A 24118-nucleotide genomic window follows, 5' to 3' on the forward strand; every position below is an offset into this window, starting at 1 on the left:
TGGACGTCTATTCTTAGTTCAGTGTTATTGAATAGTTGCATAATATTCTATCTTATGGATCTATTTGATTTTCTTAACCATTCTTCTGTCTTTGGACCTTTAGGTTATATCCAATGTTTGGCTGTCATAAATCATGATGTGGTGAAGCTTGAAATCTTTGGCCTTTCATCTATTCCTCTGAATGTTTTCCTACCATTGATTCTTAGGATTGGAATTACTGAATCAAAGGTTATGATTATTTTTTAGGCATTTAATATGTGTTGCTAAGTAAAATTGTATTCCAGAAAACTTACACCAGTTTACATCAGCTATGTGTGAGTACCTATTTTACCACATGCTCATTGCCAATCTGATATATAAAGATACTCCATTTTTCTATTTTATAGTATGTTTGAATTTTTAGTGATTTTGAACATTTTTATTTATTAGCTACTTCTGTAGCTTCCTTTGTGATTTGTCTGATTGTATTCCTTGCTTAGGGCAGCTTTTAATATTACCATAGAAGCCAGGACAATGAAGGCTGTCCACTTGATATTTACTGTCAGTTTGAGCACAAATTATTGCTGCTTACTGAATAGCCTGCAGCCTTTTCTCCAATTTTGGCCAAATCTGGAATAATTATTCTTGTTCCCAGGGAGGCATTATAGGAGTCTAAATGAGACTTTAGAGTAGACCCTGAAGTGTGTAGAGAAGATGAACATATGTTACCATGTAGATGTGAGTCTGCCCCAAAACCATCAGTTCTGCCACTTCCATGAAAGCTATCAGTGCTGACCAGTGTGTCCAGTTAATGCCAGTTTTTCATAGAGATGGTAAGAAAGTGGATTATAATGTTTGAAATTGGGTTCATTTGACTCATTTTCTTCTGCAGGTAGTGTCTTGATTTTTTTTTTTTTTTCAACTTTTGGGCTTTGTTTTTGTTTTTGTTTTTGTTTAGTTTTTTTTGTTTTTGTTTTTTTTTTTTTGAGACAGACTCTCACTCTGTCGCCAGGCTGGAGTGCAGTGGTGCGATCGCGGCTCACTGCAACCTCTGCTTCCCAGGTTCAAGTGATTCTTCTGCCTCAGACTCCCAAGTAGCTGGGACTATAGGCGTGCACCACCACGCCCAGCTAATTTTTGTATATTTAGTAGAGACGGAGCTTCACCTTGTTGGCCAGGATGGTCTCCATCTCTTGACCTTGTGATCTGCCCTCCTCGGCCTCCTAAAATGCTGGGATTACAGGCGTGAGCCACTGCGCCTGGCCTGTTTTACTTTGAATTGTGTGAAGGGCTTGTTCAAATACATAAACCCGTGTTTTCAGTTAACTGTCTGCATTATTGAAGACTTAGCAATTTCGCATTTCTTTTTGATATACTCACTGTGCAAGGATTTTCACCAGTCATCAATGATTGAGATTATATGTAGTTAAAGTTAGAGATATTTGTTCATTGCAGAGAACATTAATTCAAGTTTAATCACCCAGTGGATGACTTTTGTGTTATCTCTACCCTGATGGTGAGGGTGTTTGACCTTGAGCCCAGCCCTGGGAAATGTATCCTCAGATAACTGCAAACTGAAAAACAGACTCAATGTGTTTGGTATGAACAGCCAGCTCTATTAAATCTGTGGGATCCATATGGAAGATGTTTTTTAAGTGGTAAAATTACTTAGAAAGTGTCCTAGTCATTTCTGAAATCGCACTTGTAATTATGTGCTTGCATTTGCAGAAATTGCAGATTAGTAGTTTAAATAGGGGACTACCTCACATGCTGGCTTGATTGCCAAGCCCACATAGGTGTGTAGGTAGATACCGCATAGATGGGTAGGTAGATCTTTATCTGGCTGTCATCTCTAGTTTTTTAATGCAAAGAAAGCTGCTCCTAAATGGCACCTCCGGTGTTTAACTTATTTTGTTCTCCTGGAACCTTTGCTTGGATTTCTTGGTTGCTGAATTGATCATTACCTTATGTTGATACAGTGTTTTTTAAATTTCAAAGCATTGGTCTGTCTATATAGGTTTCACAGAATTAACTGCAAGGGCCTGTCCAAAGTCTGTGTTGCTAATGCAGGAACAGAAAACCAAATACCACATGTTCTCATTTGTAAGTGGGAGCTAAATGATGAGAACACGTGAATACATAGAGGGCAACAAGACACACTGGGGCCTATTGGAGGATGGAGGATGGGAGGAGGGAGAGGATCTGGAAAAAATAACTAATGGATACTAGGCTTAATACCTGGGTGACAAAATAATCTGTGCAACAAACCCCTGTGGCACGACTTTACCTACATAACAAACCTGCACATAAACCCCTGAAATTAAAATACAAGTTAAAAAAAAAATGTCTGTGTTGCATAGGAATGGTGTTTACTAAAATATTGTTTGTAAGCAAGTGGCATTTGAGTGGGCTCTAGGAACCCTTGTGCACAGAGGTTTTCTATGGTACCAACATTTTGTCTGTACTGAACTGGTTTTAAACATGTTAAATTCAGATAAAGGAGATTGAAGCATTATAACTTGTTCAGAAAATAACCACTGAATTTAAGGCAATAATATATTTGGGAAGTTCTCTTTTTCCTCCCACATGTTTATATTCTATCTTGATGGACATAGTAGAGCTGTTGGTGGTGTTTAGAAAAGCTGCGTGTTTGAAACTTTGGCACTAAGCCTAAGCACAAAGCAAGACAAAGACACTTACCTGCTCCATATGGGTTCCTGGTCATTCCTGCCCCCTTCAGGATTCAAGACCCTATTTGCTGTCAGTAGCCAGCCACCATCCTAGGTCTTCTCCACACTCACTCATATTTTTCTCACTTGCCTTCTTGACTTTTAAAATTTTGCTCATGATCTTTTCTAATCTTTAATATTTAAATCCTTTTGTAACAAGACTTTCCCATTGTTATGCCCTTTGTTTATTTTTATTGAGATAGTTTTATTTGCTGGGTTTTACTTTTCTCTATTTCTCTATTTTATTACCTGGATCTTCTGCACCTTCCTGACCTAGCACAGGTTCTCCTTTGTGAAATATTTGTTTTCTTCAAGCTCCTCGGTTCTCCCCGTAGGAACACACATGGTATCTAAGCCCTGACCCTGAGCTGAAGCCCCTGCTGAATCTTGCCCACTTTCTTGTCTGCCTCAAAGCTAGCAGTGTGGTCAGTATTTAGGAAGCCTGAAGGAGCCAAGTGATTTATCAACTTGAAAGATCACAAGATGATTAAAGCAGGGCCAATCATACTCTTTTCAACTCCATCAGGGAAGAGTGAGTGATAAGTAATGATGGGCGTTAGGTGACCAGAATCGAGGACTTCATTACAGCCCGATAGGAATCTTGCTACACATGTGGGAGATTCTGGGCTCCGTGTCCTTATACCACTCTGTAGAGTAGGAAAGCACTAGATAGATTTATCAGCACAAAACAGAGGAGAATAAAGTATATTGCTGAGGATGTGAGGGCTCATATTGAAATATAAGTACTGAGAGTGCTGACTGCCAGAATGTGGATTTATGGGAAATAAAGCCCTAAAATACTTTTTCCAACAAAAAAATAGACCTCTTGGAAACAGCTTTTCCTCTCTATGTACTTAGCTCCCATTGAGCTTAAATTGCTCTTAGTATTGTGATAATGACAATTCAATATTACAGGGTATGGAAGATGAACCAAATAAATTAACCAGCTGCTTTTAAGGGTAGTTTTTTTCAATGCCTTACCCCATAAAATGCTTTGTAGAACATTCGTGCTCAGTAGGTCTGTGGGCAGTTTTATGACTGGAAGGAAAAAATGGATATTATTAAATGTCAGTGAAGTACAGGCAGATAGTTTTGTGGTAGTTAAATTAGTATAGAATGTTTGTAAGAAAAGAAGTTCATCTTTTCTTAAATCACCAAAGCAAAGCTTTCCTTGGCATTCCTGTCAGAAAATATGTTTCTGCTTGAAATTCACAGAGATTAGGATAAAAAAGCCAATGGAGAGTGGATCATTTGGCCATTCTCCCTTCTGTATGAAACTCTATGTCAAATCAAAGCAAATCCTGCATGAGAGTTTCAGAGATATAGAAATGACTCCATAATTACTAGCAGGCATTTAAGGTTTTATACTATGTAGGATAGGAAGAGTGGACTCAGGAGTAAAGAATAAAGTAGGGTGGAGAGGAAAGGCAGAAATAAATGTTCGACGGGACCAGGCAGGTAACATCAAGGAGAGAAGCAGGCCAGATGCGAGAGAGCCTGGAGAAGTAGGCACTTGTGGCAGTCCAGAGAGCCTTCTGCAGGCCTGCAGACACATTTCAGAAATTACCGTTCAGGCCAAATGTGTGGCCAGTTCATGTCTCTGAAATAAAAGAGCTGCAATTACTTAAACTTAATAGAGGAAGGCTAACCTTAAAAGCAGCTTTCAAATTTTTGACAAGTTGTGCACAAATTCTATCTGCTGGCCTTCAGCAAAGGGAAATAGACTGACATTACATGCCTGGATATGGGATCCATAGAAGTGAGCCCTTTCTAAAAGCAAGGCTGTGTTGATTGTATGAATTAGTCATTGGGTTCTTTAAATTTTTGAGATTGGAGTAGATTCCAGTGTGTTCAAAATAGTTTAGGAGTATTACTAACTGTAAAGATAGGCTGAGTAACTGAAAGGTTTTGGGAAATCGCGTAGCTCCTCCTGTAGCAAACGCATTGTGTGTATGGTCAGAGAAGGAAAGAATTAAGACTAGTAGACTCGGATAGCCTACTTAATATTTAATATTTATTATGCCTGTGTGTCTAGCAAAGTATAAGATATGATCCTTTTCCCCAATGCACTGGTTGGGGAAATGCAAGGTAAACACACCAATCTCAGTGAACAAGATTTAATAGACTTAGTTGTGCAGTGAGAAAACCAGTGTGACCATAAAACATATACAGAACCAGTAAATTGGGGGGAAATTATTTGACTTACAAAAGAATTCTCTTAAATGATGACTTTCCTTAGTATGTTTATGATGACCTACTTTATTTACAGATATTTTCTTATTTTTCATCCACAAAATATAAAGTGATAGGGATTTAGGCTATTTGAAAAACATAAGAAAAATAACATGAATCCTGTCAAAACTTGTTAATTAGTTAAAATGTTTCATTTACAGAGGTTAATTTTTTATATCCCCTCCATTTTTGAGCACACATCAGTTGCATAGAATGGCATATGCCTGTCTGCATTGTAGAAATATCACTGGGAGAAGCTTCTTTGCTCTTTTAATTGCATGTCAGAGCAGGGTCCGCAAGGTTTTTGGGAATCAATCCTGAGATGGCCTGGGTTCAGAATTCTTCTGTCCTTCCTTTGCCTCCTCCCCTCTGCTGGAAGTTTATAGTTTCTTGTTTTGGGACGTAGAGTAGGAGGCAAAAGGAGGCCAGAGTTCAGCCACCTCTGCTTCCTCCCATAGCTTAGAGCACACTGAGTGTAACAGAAAGGGTCCATTGGAGTGAGCTTGCATTTTAGTAGGAATTGCAACGAGATTTAATTAAGTTTTCTGAAGAAGTTAATGTTTTATTTGAAAAGTATATACAGTTTATGTAAATTCATTCTAATACATGTTCAGTATGCCTCAAACATTACTTCTTTAAGTTCCAGTGAATTTTTATTTATTTATTTATTTATTTTTATTTTTTTTGAGACAGAGTTTTGCTCTTGTTGCCCAGGCTGGAGTGCAATGGCGCAATCTTGGCTCACTGCAATCTCCTCCTCCCAGGTTCAAGCGATTCTCCTGCCTCACCCCCTACCCCGAGTAGCTGGGATTACAGGTGCCGGCCACCATGCCTGGCTAATTTTTTTGTATTTTTAGTAGAGACGGGGTTTCACCATGTTGGCCAGGCTGGTCTCAAACTCCCGACCTCAGGTGATCCACCCACCTCGGCCTCCCAAAGTGCTGGGATTACAGGCATGAGCCACTGCACCCAATCTCCAGTGAATTTTTGATATTACTTTGTTGTTACATTTTAACTATTCCTCCAAGTTTTCCTGATTGTAAAAATAAGAGAATGGATTTTCATTCCCATTAATGTATTAGCATTATAAAAATATTCATATATTTAGTGCAGAATAATTATAAAATAAAAATAATATAAAATTTCAGCACTCATTTATAGAATTAGGATTACTTTGTCATGTATCTTTTAGATTTTATAATATATGTGGATATACATTCACATTTTAAGGACATTGTATTGAATACTGTTTTGTCATCTGCTTTTTTATTTAATATGCCCTCATAGCTTTTTGTGTTAATGAAGATACATGCATAAAATAGTAATGGATACATACTCATTGTGTGTGCTCCATCATATTATGCTCTGTCATTCCTCAGTTGTTAGTCCATTTGTGGCTGTTATAAATAGCTTTACATGCATCTTTACTAACTTGTCTGATCATTTCTTAGTGTAAGTTTCTAGGTAGCAACTTCCTGGTGTCATTTTTTTTTTAAAGCTTTGAGTCCATGATGCCAAACGATCCTCCAGAAAGATGGTGTCCAAGACCGCAGCTCAGTAGTTTGAAGATACCTCTTTCTCTGCACACACTCCACTGTACCCCCCACCCCACATACCCATTCCTGACCATATCATTTTGGTTCGTCTTTATCAGTTCATTACTTTTCCTTCATCTATCAATTCTAGAAACATTGCTGTACTGTTTTGAGTGTTGATTTTATAAAATGTTTTACTATCTGTCTGGACAAATCCATTCCTCCCCCTAAATTACTTAATTTTAAAAAAATTCCTGTTATTCTCTCATTTTTTTAAATGAATTTTTAGCATTTTTGGAATTTCTAGAAATAATCCCTTTGGGATTTTTTTTGGATTTGCATTAAAATTATAGGTTAATTTAATGAGACTTAAGCTCTTTAATGAGAATTGGAGTCTTACTGTCCATGAATATAATGTGCCTTTCTGTTTATTGAGTTCTCCTTTCGTATCCCTCAATGAAATGTTTTTGTTTTGTTGTGTAGCGGCATGTCATGTTCATTATTAACTTTTAAATCTAGATTTTCCTTTTTTTACAACTTTGATTGTATCCCATACAGGTTAGGTTTATAGTATTTTCTCATTTTCAAAGTACTCTGGTTACCGTATGAATTCCTCTTTTACCCAAAGATTGAGAATGTTTTTTGTATCATTTTTGTTTTGTGTTCTTCTTTTTCTCATTCTTTGTTATTAATTTCTCAATTTTGTTGTTACATGAGAATTATGATAAGAATTAGATTTTACTTTTAAGTTCTTTTGTTTTTTTGAATGTCTTATTCATATTGAGTCACAAGTTGGGGATTACTCCCTGGATAATTTGTATTCTTTTCAAATGCAGGATTTTTCCATAGGTGCCTGCCTTTTGTCAGAGTGCCTGCTTTCCTTCCCACCTGGGACAGCTACAGTGCTGGCTGCATGCTTAGGGACCCAACCCTTTGTGTTTCAGAGTGAGACTGGCCACTCCCCTTCGTTCCTGCCCCATTACACTGAGTGTGGGGGATGTTGTGGCATTCTAGTACCTGCCTGACTTCCCAGGCAGGCTTTTTCTGGGGGAATGAGTTAAATCATGGCCTTCACTGGGGTCTTATTGTTAGCATATTTTACAGAATTTTTAGCTTAAAATTTGGAGCATATTTAACTTTTTCAAGACAGGTGCAGACTGTTCTCCTCTTAGTACTACATTGGTTGTTTCTAGGTGGGAATTGGTGAGGGAAAGGAATTTGATGCTGTGTCTCACCGTGCTGTTCTCCCAGCCATCCAGTCAACCCTTCATTCCAGCAGGTGGTTATTGAGCACTCACTGTGCTTCGCCCATTTCGTATGATCACCTCCATCAGATCCAGGCCACAGATAGAAGATAGACATTTTGATCTTATCAATTCATCATGTTTAATTGTTGTGGGCAGGCATGGTTGCTCACACCTGTAATCCCACCACTTTGGGAGGCCAAGACCGGTGGCTTATCTGAGGTCAGGAGTTCGAGACCAGCCTGGCCAACATGGTGAAACCCCGTCTCTACTAAAAGTACAAAAATTAGCCAGACATGGTGGTGCACGCCTGTAATCCCAGCTACTCGGGAGGCTGAAGCAGGAGAATTGCTAGAACCTAGGAGGTGGAGGTTGCAGTGAGCTGAGATGGTGCCACCGCATTCCAGCCTGGGTAACAGAGTGAGACTCCATCTCAAAAATAAATAAATAAAAATAATTGTTTTTAGCTGCCTGTGTTTAGTGGGGCATAATCTTCTCTGTAGCAGGAACTGTATGCTCAGCCTTTCTCCCCCTTTCCTGCATTTCTGGGGTCTGTTCTCTGTTCTCTGCAAATGGGAGAAAGAGGCTGAATCACAGTCCAGGGACACTCCCGAAGGCCTCTAACTGGGGGATAGGGAGACATGGTAGTAGTGACTTCTGAATTGGAACCTGGGATGGGAGAGGGCAGGGTAGGTTAGAAGGTCTCTGAGAATATATAGGATATATCTGATGGGAAGACGGGGCTAAGTATGGTCAGAAGAATCCCTGCCTCCAGTCTCCCTGTGGAAGTTGTGAAATCACACAACTTCAAACTGTTACAGCATTTTAAAATAACTGTACTTTGCTTACTTGTGGTGATGGACATCATATTTAATTTTAGGGATTTTATTTTGTGCTTCCTCTGCCTGTATTAGTCTATTGAGAAAGATATACAGGAATTACAAATAAAATGTGAATTTACTCTCTTTCCCCTGTTAACGTGTTTCCCCTGCCTCTTTTGGGGTGGGTAGAGGACATAAAATATACTAAGGTAGACTGAAATTGCTTGTAGTGGTAGGGATTTTAATAATTCTGTTATGGAATCTGTTGTCAGCATTTGCTTTGAAGGATAAACGTGTTTCAGGATTGCATGCCTTAAGTTACATACTGTATAAATGTCTTTTCTTAAAGGATTTAAATGGAAGATATCAAGAAAAATATTTGTTGTGTTCTTAATAATGTATGACTTCCTAGAATTACATCTTTATTAATCGTAGAGGTTTTTTTGACCAGTTATATTTTATATTAAAATTTATCCAGCAGGTTTTTTGAATGATAGAATCTTCCCTTTAAAATAAAGACCCTAGATAGTATGAAATTTCTAAAGAAGCTTAATTCCAATTTTTCTTATTTTGTGACGTGAATTACTGTTCAAAAGTCATTGTTCAATTATTTGAGTTAAATGAAAAACATAGACTGCTTCTATTACAGTTTAATCTGTGATTAATATCTTACTTTCAGTGAAAAACTTAAGAGGTTTTGATTTCCCAATTTACAAAATAAATCAGTTCCCGGACAATCACTTGAAGAACTTTTGCGATACAAATCTTTTGATAACTAACGTGCATTATTTTCCATGAATCTTGGTGTTTTGGTGCCACCTTGTGGCTTGGCCTTGTAGTAACTTCAACACTCATCCATTTTAAACAACGTCCTTGGGAGAATATGATGTGCTAGGAATTCTTTCCAAGGTACAAATAATATACTACTATAAGTCTACATTAAAGATGTCGAGAGTGAGTTGTTTGTTATTTGGTCACAAGGATAGGCAAAACTAGTAAGTAAAGAACCTGATATATGATTTTCAATTTCTAAGATTCTTTGTCTATGCTCTTTGTCCCTAGCTGCTACTGTTTGAACGGTCTTGGATGAACAGATGGAAGTCTGCTGTTCTGCATGAAGGGGAAGGGAACATAAGGAGTGTGAAGTGGAGAGGCCATCTGATTGCTTGGGCCAATAATATGGTAAAAAATAACGCCTCTGTCTTCCTAATGCTTGTTCAGTGGCAGAAGAATGGCCAAGTTGATAGGGCTGTAATGAAGGGAAAAGATGCCACTTGCTGTGGTGGTGATTTCTAAAGGGTGAAAGGACGATTGATATTGTACCTAGGAGGTTAAAGAAATTAGATTGCTCTTGGCTTTCATAATATAGTCATTCCCAACATATTCTGGACTCTATTTTAGAGTAAGAAACCTGAGGCATGGAGAGTAGCCAAGAAAATGGAAAGCTATCTTAATAATTGAAGGACTGCATTGGGAATGGGTCTTGAAAATATCATTTGCCTGTTGGCCAAAGGCAAGTAAGAGTTGATATGAAACAAGTGCAGAATATTGCTGATTTCTCTTTTACTCCCAGTATAATCATAGGCAGAAGTATAGACCTGCCTGTAAGAAAGTGGATCGTAATTTTCAGTGTTGCATTTTAAGTTAAAGTTTACTTGCTATGAATTGGGGCTAGTAGGAAGTTTTAAAAATGGTCTTTTTGACATCTGGCATATATTTTGAAACATCAAGGTATAATTTAGTAAATCAGTTCTGTTCAGTTTTAAATGGTAGAAATCTGCCTAGACTCTACCTTTTTATTCTGAACTTTTCTTACTTCTCCTGGGTCACAATGAAGGTAAAACAAACCCGTGGTCTCTTGGTTCATTTTTAGTTAGCTGCTTGCCTGATGTTTTCATTTGAGAACTTTAAAATGTCAGATGTAGTTTTCTTTGTATAGGTGGCTTTTCAGACTCAAAGCCTTTCTAAAAAACAAACTTCATTTTTCGTGGTAGAACGATAAAATTAGAAATGTTACTTGTCTGTCAGTTTGGAAATGCAGCTGTTGATGTCTGTACATGTCATGTTTCTGTTGGATTTGGGTCACCCATGCCGTCTAAGAAAATCTCCTTTGTCCACAAAGAAGGATGGAGGTTTCCTTGTGGTTTTAGTTTCCACAGGGTTTGTGTGGAGCAGGAGCATTTTCCTTGCATGCTCAGTAAACACTGCTAATATTTCTCCGTGCTGGTTATTGGTAGTATGTAGCAGGGGCTATTAATAAGTTTTCTGTTACTTTCCTCCTGAGTAGAGGATGCTTACTGCTGTTTTATTTTCCAGGGTGTGAAGATTTTTGACATCATCTCAAAGCAAAGAATCACCAATGTGCCCCGGGATGATATAAGTCTTCGCCCAGACATGTATCCCTGCAGCCTCTGCTGGAAGGACAATGTGACACTGATTATTGGCTGGGGGACTTCTGTCAAGGTGGTTTTGCTTGTCTTTATAATAAGTCCGTGTTGTTATAGATCCACTGAGGGTGGTCCAAAGGACTGTGAGTCTTGACTGGCTTCTAGGACCCAAATCTTTTCACATGGATGTGATTGTGATGTGATTACCATTTAATGCTCAAATTATTTCCTGTGCATACGTTTTAAGATATATTCTTTCTTTTCCATGACATATAAAACTGTTTGTGAACTTTTTCATGTTCAGAATGGTGCTGTCTTTTTCAATCTTCTTTTAATTTCTCACATCCCAGCTGGCCTTAGCTATTTACAGAACATGGGGTTAGTTTTGTTGTTTAGTCAGGTTTTCTTCTCTTTATTATTCTTTTCATTTTCCCTTAGCTTTGACCCTTCACTTCTTCATTAGAGTTATTGATAGCAGAGAGAGAAGGTTAAAATTAAATCATCCTGCTGCTTGGTAATAATTTGATGGAGTAGAGACCCAGACTTATCATCAATAATAAGATTTGGGAATATTTTCAGAAGTTTAATTATCTGACCCTTATGCACCTAGGTAAATGAAATTTAGCTGTTCTATGAAAGGGGGCCCAAAGCTCATTCACATTTATTTTATGCCTACTAGTGCTTCTGTTATATTAGCTACTTCAGAGCCAAAAGTTGTTTCCCTTTAAAAAATAGACAGCTTAATTCAAACAAAATAAGCTAAAAATTAACAGAAGTATAAAAATGGCATGAGAGAGTATCCCAGCAATAGTCTCATGGACGAGCTCAGGCTTTGAGGCCAGACAGACCTGGGATCCAGTCCAGCTTCTCCATTTTCCTTTGTGATCCTCTGTGAGCCTTACTGTCCTCATCTGCAAAATGGTAGTGCTAATTTTTCTTACATCACAAGTTTTGGGGAGAAATAAATGAGTTAATGCATGTAAAGAGTTTTGCATGGAATCTGATATAATTGCTTAATAAATGTTAGCTGTCATTATTATATAAAGTTCTAGCAATGTCATGAAGGGGACGTGGCTATTTAAAATTTACTCTTCTCTGGAAAGGGAAAGTGGAAAATTATTAATGTGATGATTGTTATTAGCAAAACAAACATTGTTACACTTCAGGCCCTCCCAGCCCTTATGTTGTTATCATTCAGGTTCTTTTTTTCTTCATGTGTTACGTGAACACAACCTGATTTATATTTAGGGTAACAGGAAGGAAGCTGTGCCTATAGCGTAGGATGGAAAAAGGGATTCCCTGGGCTCCCTGTCCCATGTGTGTGGTTACTCATCCAATAAATTTATATTCTTAGTATTTTAAAAATCCCTTAAATGGACCAGGTTGCTTGTTAGTTTTAAAGTTCTGATTTTCTTTTCTTATGGTGAAAGACAAGGAAAATTAGCCTATAGGAATATGTAACAAGTTTACTCATTACTACCAGAAATTCTTTCTCTGGTATGCTGAATAATGGCCCCAAGGATAGCAAGCCCTAATTCCTAGAACCTGTAAATGTTTCTTTATATGACAAAAAGGTAAATATTACTTTATTTAGCAAAAGATATGATTAAGTTAAGGATCTTGAGATGAGGAATTAACCTACATTATCTGGGTGGGCCCTAAATGCAATCACGTTTGTCTTTATGAGAGGGAGGCAGAGGGAGATGCTAACATGGAAGAGAGAAGGAGAAGGCAGTACCACTGTGGAGGCAGAAATTGGAGTGAGGTGGCCAGTGAATGGTGGCAGCCACCAGAAAGCTGGAGGAGACAGCACATTGTCCCCTAGAGCCTCCAGAGGAAGTACGGCCCTGCCAACACCTCGATTTTAGCCCAGTGAACCCGATTTCAGACTTGTAGCCTGCAGAACTGTAAGAGAATACATCTCTGTTGTTTTAAACCACCAAGTGTGGCAGTCTGTTATAGCAGCCATGGGAAACATATACCCTTTCTTTATGCCCAAGTTAAGATCCAGCTTCTATACAATTTTTATGTCAAATATTTCATTTTATTGGAGGTTCCTTTTCTTCAAACTCAGTTCTATATGTTGAGCACTTCTCAGTGTAGACTCTTAGTGAGTTCTGTTCAAGGAAGAGGAGATAAGGACATGGTCTTTCTTCAGAGAGACAGCAATCTTGTTGGGGAGAAGCAACCAGAAACAGTATAATAAAGTGTGCAATTGGAGCTTACCATCTACTTCATTCATTCATTTGCCCAACAAACGTTTACCAGGTGCCTGCAGTGTTCCAGGCAGTGTTCTAGTATTGCAGAACACAAATAGACAAATGCATGAGTTCCTTCCCTTGGGAAATTTATATTCTAGTGAGGAAGGTGGACAAAAACAAGTAAGTATAGCATGTTGAAGGTGGCAAATAAAGAGGAGAACATTTTAACAGGATAATAGGAAAAGGGATTGGGGTAGGTACCATTTAATATAGGGTGGTCCAGGGATGACCTGTCCAATAACTAATATGTTGTTTGGTCAGAGGTCTGGAGAGAAAAGTTATGCAGCTCTGTGGGGGCCTGGGGTAGGAGGTGTTTGCAGAAGGAGCAGGAGTGTGATTGGTGTGGTTTTGAGGAACAGCAAGGAAGCTGTGTCAGAGTGAGTGGAGCAGATGTAGAGGAGAGGGATGTAAGTGGGGGTGGGGGAGGGTGCGGTGGAGGAGCAGATGATGTTGGAGCCCAGGGGCCCTTGAGAAGTCTTTGGCTTTTGAGTGGGGTAGGAAGCCAGCACAGGGCTTTGAGCTGTTGTGGAGTCAGTTAAGTGATCTAACTTGTATTTTGGAAGGATCTCTCTGGTTGCTGTGTGGAGCTAAACAGCAAAGGGGCAGTCAAGAGGGGAGACCAATTAGGCTACTGCAGTCATCTCCATAAAAAATAATGTTGTCTCAGGTCAGTGTAATGCAGCTGGTGAGAAATTTTGATGGTAGACTCTGCAGTATTTGTTGACAGTTGGATGTGGGGTGTAAGATCACAGTCACCTAACATACTGGAAGGTGAAGCTACCTTTTGCTGAAATGGGAAAGACTGTTGATAGAGCATGTTTAGAGTGAAAAAGGCAAGAGTTGGTTTTAGGTGTGTCTACTTGAGAGATGCCTGTTATCCACCCATGTGGAGAAGTGGAGGAGACAGTTGGAGGAAGCAGATTAGAATTCATGGGTAAGAACCCACCTATCAGTGCTAAAGGGCTCTTATAATCTTTGATTTGTGCTTATGCAAGACATGAGCTTAGGGTAGCACTTAACCTATTCACCCACCTTTACCTGCCACTTCCTACCTATGAGACAGGTGCTGGGTGAGCCCAGACCACAGAGCTGAGGAGTGCAGTAGAGCCATGCCCAGCTACCAGTAGTACAATGCGTCCTTGTCCTCAAGCTGTGGCATGGCCAGCGAGCTACCAGTCAGGCCTTGGTGTGAATTCCAGCTCTGGCCAGGCAGTCTGGCATCACTCACAGAGCTTCAGTGTCCTCATCTCTAGATTAAACATAATAACATTGTCTTTTAGGAGTGTCTGATTGTTGGAAGACTGTCAGCCCTCAAGTTCTGTCAGTGTCTCTCAAATCTCTGCACTTCATCTTCCTGTCAAGTCTTTTTGGTGCTGGTTTTACCCCCCCTAAACCTATCCTAAACAGTATAGCTAGAATAATCTAAGTGCAGGTCGGATGAGGTCAGTCCCCTCCTTGCCCGTAGGATAACTGATCGTAAACATGACTTCCAAGGTTCTGTGTGATCTGCCTCTCCATTCCTCTCCAGCCTCAACTCTGTCCCCTTCTTTCCCCATGCCCTTCATTTCTATCCGATTGAGCTTCCAGTTGAAGGCCCTGTGCTGTCATATCACCTTGTTCTCGTGTGCTGTCTCTCCTGCTTCAACTTACATGTCACTTCTTCCAGGAAGTCTTCCTGCCGTAGCAGGAGATGCCCCTGCTCTGTACTTCCCTGTCACACTTCAGTGAAGTGCCTTATTTTTGTGTCTCCCCCACTGCACCATAATCTTAAGAAAATAACGATATCCGTTTCACAAAGGCCTTAACTCAGGAGCAGTGCCAGTAACTGCCCAAAAAGTGTTCACTAATATTGCCGTTATATTTGCTTTTTTATTATACTTCAAACCATTTGAAAGACTGTTCCTCATGTACTTATATCAGCACATTTAAAGAGTTATCCATTTGGCATTGTGGAATGTGCCATTAGATAATTTAGTAGTTTCCCTAGTAAGTGTGGGAAGAAGAGTGGATAACTTACAAGCTCAAAAGTCTACCAGAAGGGAAGAAAATTGGAGAAGTGGACAGGCAGTTATATGAAACGGACAAGAGACAAATGGCAAAAAGCAATCAAGGAAGAAGACAGCTGGTCACTTCTACGTGGAGGCTTCTACCTCTGCAGCCATGGGTTCAAGCCCTGCATTAGGGAAAGTGGGCACTTTGCATTCACTGAGTCACTGCAGTGTTGCTGGGCAGCAGCTCAGTATACTATGTATATTAAAAAACAAAACCTTACAAAAGTTTATGTACCCACTGGTATCAATTCTACTTCTAGGAATTTATCCTAAGTAAACAAAAGTCCTAAAGTTTTATATGTAAGTATGTTGATTGCACTATTGCTTACAATAGATATAAAAACAAAAAAATATGCCCTCAAAGGGGGTTGATCAAGTATAGTACGTTCATGTAATAAAAGGCAGTCATCCCTCCAGTGTCTGTGGGGAATTGGTTCCAGGACCCCTGTGGATCCTGGGCTTCTCTGATGCTTATATAAATGATATAACATCCTCCTGTGTACTTTAAATCATCTGTAGATTACTTATAACACCTGATACAATGCCTACACATCACTGTATTTGCATAGACTTAATGAAGTAGTTGGTGTACAGCAAGGTCAAGTTTTGCTTTTTGGAATTTTGTGGAATTTTTATTTTCCTGAATATTTCTGATCCTTGTTTGGTTAAATCCATGAATGTAGAGTTCATGGATGCAAAACCCATGGATATGGAGGGCCCACTGTATTATAAAGACTTTACAGAATTATGTTGTAGAAGAATCTTTAAATAACATATTGAATTACTTGAATTGAATTGTTAGGTTAATAAAGGTAGCTTTCATAAAAAAGAAGATTATTAATGGTGTTCTCTTTGTGCTGGGAGAATGACTAATGCTTGTTTTCCCCTTTGAGTTTTTCCGTATTTTAGAATTTTCCATACCATAGTTATAGTTATTTTAGCAGCTATAAAAGAACACTATGTAAAAGAAAAAGGAAAAATCCCTGATCACCGACAGAAGTTGTACTTGGATTAGTACTTGACTTCAGGTTCAGTCTCACCAGGAAAGCTGAACTTATGTGAATAAGGCTTTATTGAGGAATAATGTTGGTGAATATAAATAGTGATTGCTATATGTCATTTACATTAATTTCTGTCATTTAAGTCATAGGGTAGATTGTACTCCATCTGCAGTGCTACAAGGTTAATTTAACAAAGATACCATATATTGAATAAAGTGTTATGAAGAATTTTCCATCAAATGAATAAAATAACCTGCGAACTTATTTTCCAGGTATGCTCAGTGAAGGAACGGCATGCCAGTGAAATGAGGGATTTGCCAAGTCGATATGTTGAAATAGGTATGGCTCCAACACTTGCCTTCTGTGGATGTAAAGCTTCATTCAAAATTTTCATCTGCATTAATCTCACCCAGACTGTCATTGTCTTTTGCCTGGACCCCTGCAGCAGCCTCCTAACTGGTTTATCTTCTTCCGCTGTGAATTACTGTCATCTACTGTCCCCACTGCTGTCAAAATACAGATCAGATCTTGTCATCATCCTTCAGTTCCTCCACATCGTTCTCAGAGCGCAGATGGAACTCCTCAGTGGATCACGGGGATCCGTGTTGGCCCCTACCCACCTCTCCAGCTGTAGCTTACGCCAAGCTTCTCCTTGGTCTCTGTGCCGCAGCCACACTGACCTTTTACCTGTCCATGCCTCTCCTTCCCCTTGTCTAGCACATTCTTTGGTTTGAGTGTTGCTTTCCAGGGAAAACACTGGGAAAGCCAGTGGACCTCCCTGACTGAGTCAGGTCTTCCCATTTTAGGCACTACAACACTGCAGGCCTCCTCCCCTTTCTAGCACTTGTCACGGGTGCCAGAGATCCTGTGATTATTCGATGCATTTCTGTCTTTTCTACCTGTCACCTCCTTGTGAGCACACACAGCGTCTGTTTTTGCTCACCATTTGTATCTTGAGGACCTGGCACAATACTTGCACATAGAAGGTGCTTAATATTGAGTTGAATGAATCAGTGACTCTGGGAAACAACTGTTCAGGAGAAGTATGCCCTGGATGATGTACCATGACTTTTATAATTTAGTTTGAAAAAATTATTCTGAGAAAAAAAATTGCCATATTATGAGTCAGCTGAAAAGTTCATTTGCCCATTTGCTTGGTGGATGGGTAATATCAATTTGATGGGTTATTCTGCCAAGGTGAACTTGAAATAAATTATTTGCACATGACTCTATTTCTGTAAATAGACATAATTACCCACATGGCTAATGTGATTATAACATTTAAATCTGGACAATTTTGTACTTGAAGTCAGAAGTTGGTGGTAGAGTTTTAATCATTTTTTTTGACTTTAGGAGGTTAACTACATAGTTCAGATTGCTTAGTGTATGGACAGTAGGTATATGAAGAATGTAGTAGTGCTGAGAAAAACTGAGGACCAAGATAAGAGACAAGATTTATGACTAGATTATATAGATAATTGTTTCAATATCTTTTTCTTCCTTCGTTGCCTACCAGAAAATAAAAAGAAAAACAAAAACCTCTCAACATCTCAATGCAATGTCCTGAGAGATTAGTATTTGGATATTTTTAATTGCCAGAGAGGTATAAAAATGTAGCAATTGTCATCTTCTTTCCTTGGTTGATACTGATCATATACTAGGTGGAGGGCATCGTGCTGCTTACATAAACTGCAGTAACTCACTTTATCCTCACAGGAACTCTTTCAGTGCAGGTGGTTTGCTTTTTATTCTATAGATGAAGAAATTGAGGCTTAGGAGGTAAATGACTTGTCCAGGATCTTACTACTATAGCGTTAAAAATTGATAGAATCTAACTCTACAGAACCACCAGAAAGCTTCCAGGGAGGCAAGGAAGTTTGCTGAAGTGTGTGATCTTGATGAGGTTACTTAACCTTGACCATCCTTTTCTCACCTGTTAAATGGAGGTGATAATATCTATCTTTCAGGATGGGTGTGGGAATTAGACATGGCATAAGAAATGTGCCTAACATGGTACTTGGCACACAGTAGATGCTCACTAAACCATGATGGTTATTATCACCATGTAGACTTTCATCCCAACTCTGTGACTGCTGATAGCTGGCTCAGTGGTGGCCCTGTTAGCCTAGAACCTTGGGATCACATTATTACAGTGTGGTTCATCTGTACTGTGATTTACGTGAAGTAGACCATATGTGGGTACTAACAGTATCACATTACTGACATTTTACTACTATGGTTAATGGTTAAGTACCATTTTTTCCCCTCTTAAGAGTAAACCTTTAAGAATATAAGCCATTTCCACAGCAGGAGGCAAAACAGTTTTGGATAAGAGTCCTTGAGTAGGATAGCAGAAAGGGAAATATTAGGAGGTCTGGATTACAATTTCCTTTAGCCCTGAATAGTGTGAGCCTCTGTTCTTTGGTAAATGAGGTGAAAATGGCATTAAGATTAAAGAAATACGTATGGCTGTACATTTCTTAGAAGCCAATTGTTTATAACTCTTTCTGTTGCAACTCAGACTCTCAAAAATAGCATGAAAGTTATTCCTATCACTTAGGCTATTGATTTATTCTGTTAAATAAAAAATAATAATAATATAATGAGGATTAAGCTTCTTGGCCAATCACCAACACATGAAGAGATTCTCTATACATAAGGCTTTTGGGACATCATGTTTTCTTTCAAATTGCATTGTTAAAAATAGATGATGGTTTGTGCCTGGCATCCATACTTTAACTTCACTTGCATCTCTTGTATTCTCACAGGACTCCTTGAGCCTCTTGTACTTTTCACCAAAGTCTTCCATGATCTCTGTGGTATGGTAGTTGGAGAGCTGACATCATGATGCTGGGAAATGAAACCAATGTTTGTGTGTCATTTTCTGGGAGTTTTCTGCCAGGGGTAGTTGACTTACATGCAAGGAATTAATGATTGACTTCTTGGTCTTAATTTCATATGGAATTTTGTTTAATTGAGATTAAACAACTATATGAGAATCTATATAGAATGACAAGTCAGGAAGAAAGGGAAGAGAAAAGAAGGGAAATCTTTTTTACTTTCAGTATTGTCTGTATCTTCATTGATCATATACTATGGTCTTAGAATTTAGCACATCATTCTTTTTCAGTCTCTTAATTGACTGAAAAAACAATGACCTGAAAATCGATGATCTGTTTTCACAGTGGAGGAGAGTTGTGAGATAATTCTTTCCTAGGTCTAAGTATCTCTCTTTATCCACCTGTTGCCATTTTGATTCCACTATATGGGTTACAGTAGTGGGATCGTTGTGTGTGTGCCCGGGAGTGATGTGGTTTCATCTCTTAGTCTGAGTCTCCATAGAGATGATGACAGCTGGCATTCTTCAAGGTGTTTTTACTTGAGGGTCTAGGTATGTATGGTTTTGTGTTCTGTTATAGATAGTTCAGTATAAATCTCTGTAATATATTAATCTGTTCTGCATTGAATTTTTTTCTAACATTTTGTTATGAAATTTTCCTTAAAGAAAAGAACTTTGTAGTGAATAGAACCTCCAAGATTCTGCAGTTAAGATTTTACTATATTTGCTTTATTACGTATCTGTTCATCTATTCATTCCTCCTTTTGGGAGGGATGTAACAACTCTTTCCCCACGCAGTACTGTAGACTCAGGTTTTTGTTGTTAGGAGTGGATTTAATGAAGTTTCTTCATAATAAGTAATGGTAAGAAATCTGAAGCACCTGAAGTAACAAGTATCTGTTGTTCCTTATATAACAACCACCACCAAGCACAGTGCTGACTACATTGCAAACAGAATGTTATCTAATCTTCTCAGTATGCAAGTGGGTAGCGGCTCCTATTCCCATGGTGTAGGTGAAGAAGTTGATGTTCAGAAGGGTCAGGTAACCTGCTCAAGATTATTCATAAACAAAGAAGGCAGTTTTTGCACTTAGGTTTGCCTAGCTGTAAAGTTGTTGCTTGTAGTCATGGTGTCACACAGTGCTTCCCATGTTTCTTCTACCCAGCCCCTGGCCTTTGTTTACAGAGCCTTGTTCCAGGCATTCAGATACAAACCACTGCAGAAAAGCTCTAGAATCTGAAGACCCTTTTTCTGTATCAGTGATGATGGCTGCTCACCTTTTCTAGGAACTACCAGATGAAATGGAAATGCAGTAGATTTTTTTTTATTTTGGTTCAGAGAAATATCTCATTTGGAGAGTTAGAAATTATGTTTTCACTTGCTTTATCCTGAGATTGAGAGCTTTTCTTCATTGCTTCTCCTCCACATTTTTAGAGACTTTACAGAACCTGGTTGCCGTGGATGACCTTCGAAATTGTTTCTAAGAAAAGGGAACCAAACTTAGATTATGCTTCTTTCAGCCCTTTTAAAAAGAAGAAAAGCCCTTGTTTGCTATTTTTTAGTGTTTAACTTAAGTTTAGTTGATGCAACAAGGTAGTTTTATATTTATAAAATAAAGTGTAACATTTGGTTTGAAACTTGTGATTAGCAGGTCATTGGCAATGCATTTCCTTTTCTTTTGTCTAAGCAGTGTGCTGTAATATGCTCACTAAATATTCCTCATCAGTGCTGTTTCAGGAGTGCTAAAATTTAGTAGACGAGATAATCATATCAGCTTAGTGTTATTTAATTGACAATAGTTTGCTGAATATTGATTATAAAATACGGAATTAAATTGCAAACTACATTTGTTTTCAGTGGTTTTTTACCTGTGTGTACTGTTTGGCTCTTGTCTGATTTGAATGTTTTTGTTATTTTGTCCATTAGCCATTCTTTTCAATTTCACTTCATGTATCAGGACTTCTCCATAATTTGCTGATGTAAAGCATTGTGAAGTCAGTTTTACTTTAATGTGTCTGCCTCATAGCACAGCCCTGAAGCTGTTGAAGTGCTGTGATTTCCAAATGTATTTTCAGTGATAAGTGGTCATGCTGACAAAATGTCCAAACTTATTGAAAAGTCTGTGGGCATTACATCCAGTTGTTTATAAAATACTAATATCTGGTGACTAAGGGGCCAGAATCTCTTGGGAATAAGACACTATCATAAAGGGCCCTCAATGCATTTTCATAAATGAATATAAGACAATGAAAGGTAATTGTTCTTATTTGTAAATTGCTTGACACACTTTTTTGTGTGTTTCTTTAAGAATCATAGAAGCCAAGATCTATGGGATGTCACCTTATTTAACTTCAATAAAGAAATCTGGGTAACATTTAGCTAATGGACATTTGAGGACCAATAAGGGGATAAGAAATGGGGGAAAAAAGGCAATGCAAGTTCTGTGTACTGTAGAGCTTTAGCCCTTGCAGTAGCACTGCAAATTCAAGAGAGGGGCTGGGGCACCCTGACTGTGCGCAGCAGAATCACCAGAGAGCCCTTGCTTCTATTCTTGCCAACTGCAGTGTGCTTTGAATCTAAGCATCTCTCTATTCTTATATTCTTCCCCTTCCCCTCCCCCTTCCTCCTTCCTCCTCTCCCTCCTCCTCCCCCTCCTTCTTTTGATATAGGGTCTTGCTCTTTGCCCAGGCTTTAGTGCAGTGGCATAATCACACCTTACTGCAACCTCAGCCTCCTGGGCCAAAGCTATCCTCCCACCTCAGCCTTCTAAGTAGCTGGGACTACAGGCATACACCACCACGCCTGGCTAATTTTTTAATTTTTTGGAAAGATATGGCCTCCCTATGTTGCCCAGGCTGGTATCAAACTGGGCTCAAGAAATCCTCCCACCTTGGCCTCCCAAAGTGCTGGGATTACAGGCGTGAGCCACCATTCCCGGCCCTGACTTATATTTTCTAGTGTGACTTATAGTTGGGGAAAAATAGGACGTCAAATTCCTACTTCTCTTATCTTCCACTTAAGTGACTTTAGTCAAGTTACTTAACCCCTCTGAGCCTCTTTCCCTCTCTAAAATAACCATAGGGTTGTTGTGGTGAAAAGCGATATTGCATGTAAATATTTAGCATACTGCCTCACAGCATAGTAACGTTCATTAAGTGGGAGGTATTATTAATATTAGTGTTATATTTAGTTACAGTGAGAGAGAAAAATAGTGGTTTCTTTTAAAATCAGAAGACCTGAAAATTGTGTTTTATAAAAGTAATTTAAAGAAAATTTTGGGAAGATATAAATAAGGGCTTACTGAATGATTCCGAGGAGATTGATACATTTTATAATTGCATTTCTCAGTAAAATGTATCTATAAACAAATATGACAGAGGTACAAGTAATAAGCATATTGATTTAATGTTGTCTCATAGGTCTGAATACACAGATAAGAAGTGAGATAACCTAGTTGGGAATTATTGCAGGATGGTTTTTTTCTTTCAACAAAATTTTGATTTTTATCCTTTGTAATCTAATATCCATTAGAGTTTTAAACAGTTTTTTTTTTAACGAAACAAAGAGGTTGTTTTCTCTCATGTTGTCCACACCGTTTCTGGCTTAAGGAGCTTATGGTCATGATTATTGGTGCTGTTTCCACCCTCATCTGTACCTCCTCAGAAGCTAAATTTTCCTGCGCTGTACTATTTTTTGTTTTACACCTGTTCCTGTTTTTGCACATAGCATGTGGTATTTTAATTATCTTTTTTTTTTGAGACAGAGTTTCGCTCTGTTGCCTAGGCACGATCTCGGCTCACTGCAACCTCTGCCTCCCAGATTCAAGCAATTCTCTGCCTCAGCCTCCCAAGTAGCTGGGATTACAGGTGCCCTCCACCATGCCTGGCTAATTTTTGTATTTTTAATAGAGATGGGGTGTCACCATGTTGGCCAGGCTGGTCTTGAGCTCCTGACCTCGTGATCCACCTGCCTTGGCTTCCCAAAGTGCTGGGATTACAAGCATGAGCCACTGCACCTGGCCTAATTATTTCTTTAACTATGCAGACTCACAATCTCCTTTAAGTCAGGGTCAGGTCTTAGTCATCTTGATGCATCTAGAAGAGTGTCTTGTGTAATTGGTACTTTGTTACTCTTTTTTTTTTTTTTTTTGAGGCAGAGTCTCGCTCTGTCACTCAGGCTGGTGTGCAGTGGCAGGATCTCGGCTTACTACAGCTTCTGCCTCCTGGGTGCTCGCAGGTTCAAGCGATTCTCCTGCCTCAGCCTCCCAAGTAGCTGGGGCTTCAGGGGCATGTCACCACTGCCAGCTAATTTTTGTATTTTTAGTAGAGACGGGGTTTTACCATGGTGGCCAGGCTGGTCTCGAACTCCTGACCTCAAGTGATCCGTCTGCCTCGGCCTCCCAAATTGCTGCGATTACAGGCATGAGCCACCACACCCAGCCTCAGTCACTCTTCATTGAATTAAGTTGTAACCCTCAGAGATTATGAGACCCAAGGTATGAGAAAGTTCTTTCTTGTTAATTTTTATACCAATCATATGGCATTCATTCTGAAACTGATGGTAGTATGCTGTCGAGGGCCAGACACTGTTGATCTATTTGTGACTCTCACCCTGACCCCATTGCCCTGGGCAATGTAAGGTTGATATACAAAACATGTGTAACACCAATATGTGAAAATTTTGTGGTTAGAAGATTCTGGGAATGTGGTGGCAGTGGCAGCATAATTTTTCAACCTACCTAGTCCTCCCATAAAAGCAGAACAACTAGGTCACAAAACCAAAAATGCACAGACAACATTTACAACAAAGCTTAGTGACAGAGGTAGTCCTAAGAGCCCCAAGACACAAATTAATGGGAAAATAAAACACTGATAGCCGCAGGGTGGTATCAGCATCTGTGTGAGAGAAAGCAGAGGGGAGCAAGTGGCCATCTAGCAGACTTGAGGCCAGGGGAACTCCAAGATAGCCAGTTGGCATTCACTGGAAAGGCCAACAGGCTGCTCTGAGAACAGTGGGCCCAGGACCTGCAGTTAGGTCT

General features: G+C 39.1%; 1 protein-coding gene across 3 annotated transcripts in view; it reads left to right on the forward strand.

Annotated features, from left to right (window-relative positions):
* Nucleotides 1–24118, forward strand: part of VPS41 (VPS41 subunit of HOPS complex) — a 192025-nt gene that overhangs the window by 108040 nt on the left and 59867 nt on the right. For all 3 annotated transcript variants that reach the window (XM_030795990.1, XM_030795989.1, XM_030795991.1), the window contains 3 exons: nt 9603–9722; nt 10857–11003; nt 16513–16579. In XM_030795990.1, the coding sequence (XP_030651850.1) occupies nt 9603–9722; nt 10857–11003; nt 16513–16579 (334 nt within the window). The remainder of the gene's footprint in view (nt 1–9602; nt 9723–10856; nt 11004–16512; nt 16580–24118) is intronic.

Source organism: Nomascus leucogenys, chromosome 17, assembly GCF_006542625.1.
Source record: "Nomascus leucogenys isolate Asia chromosome 17, Asia_NLE_v1, whole genome shotgun sequence".
NCBI lineage: Eukaryota > Metazoa > Chordata > Mammalia > Primates > Hylobatidae > Nomascus > Nomascus leucogenys.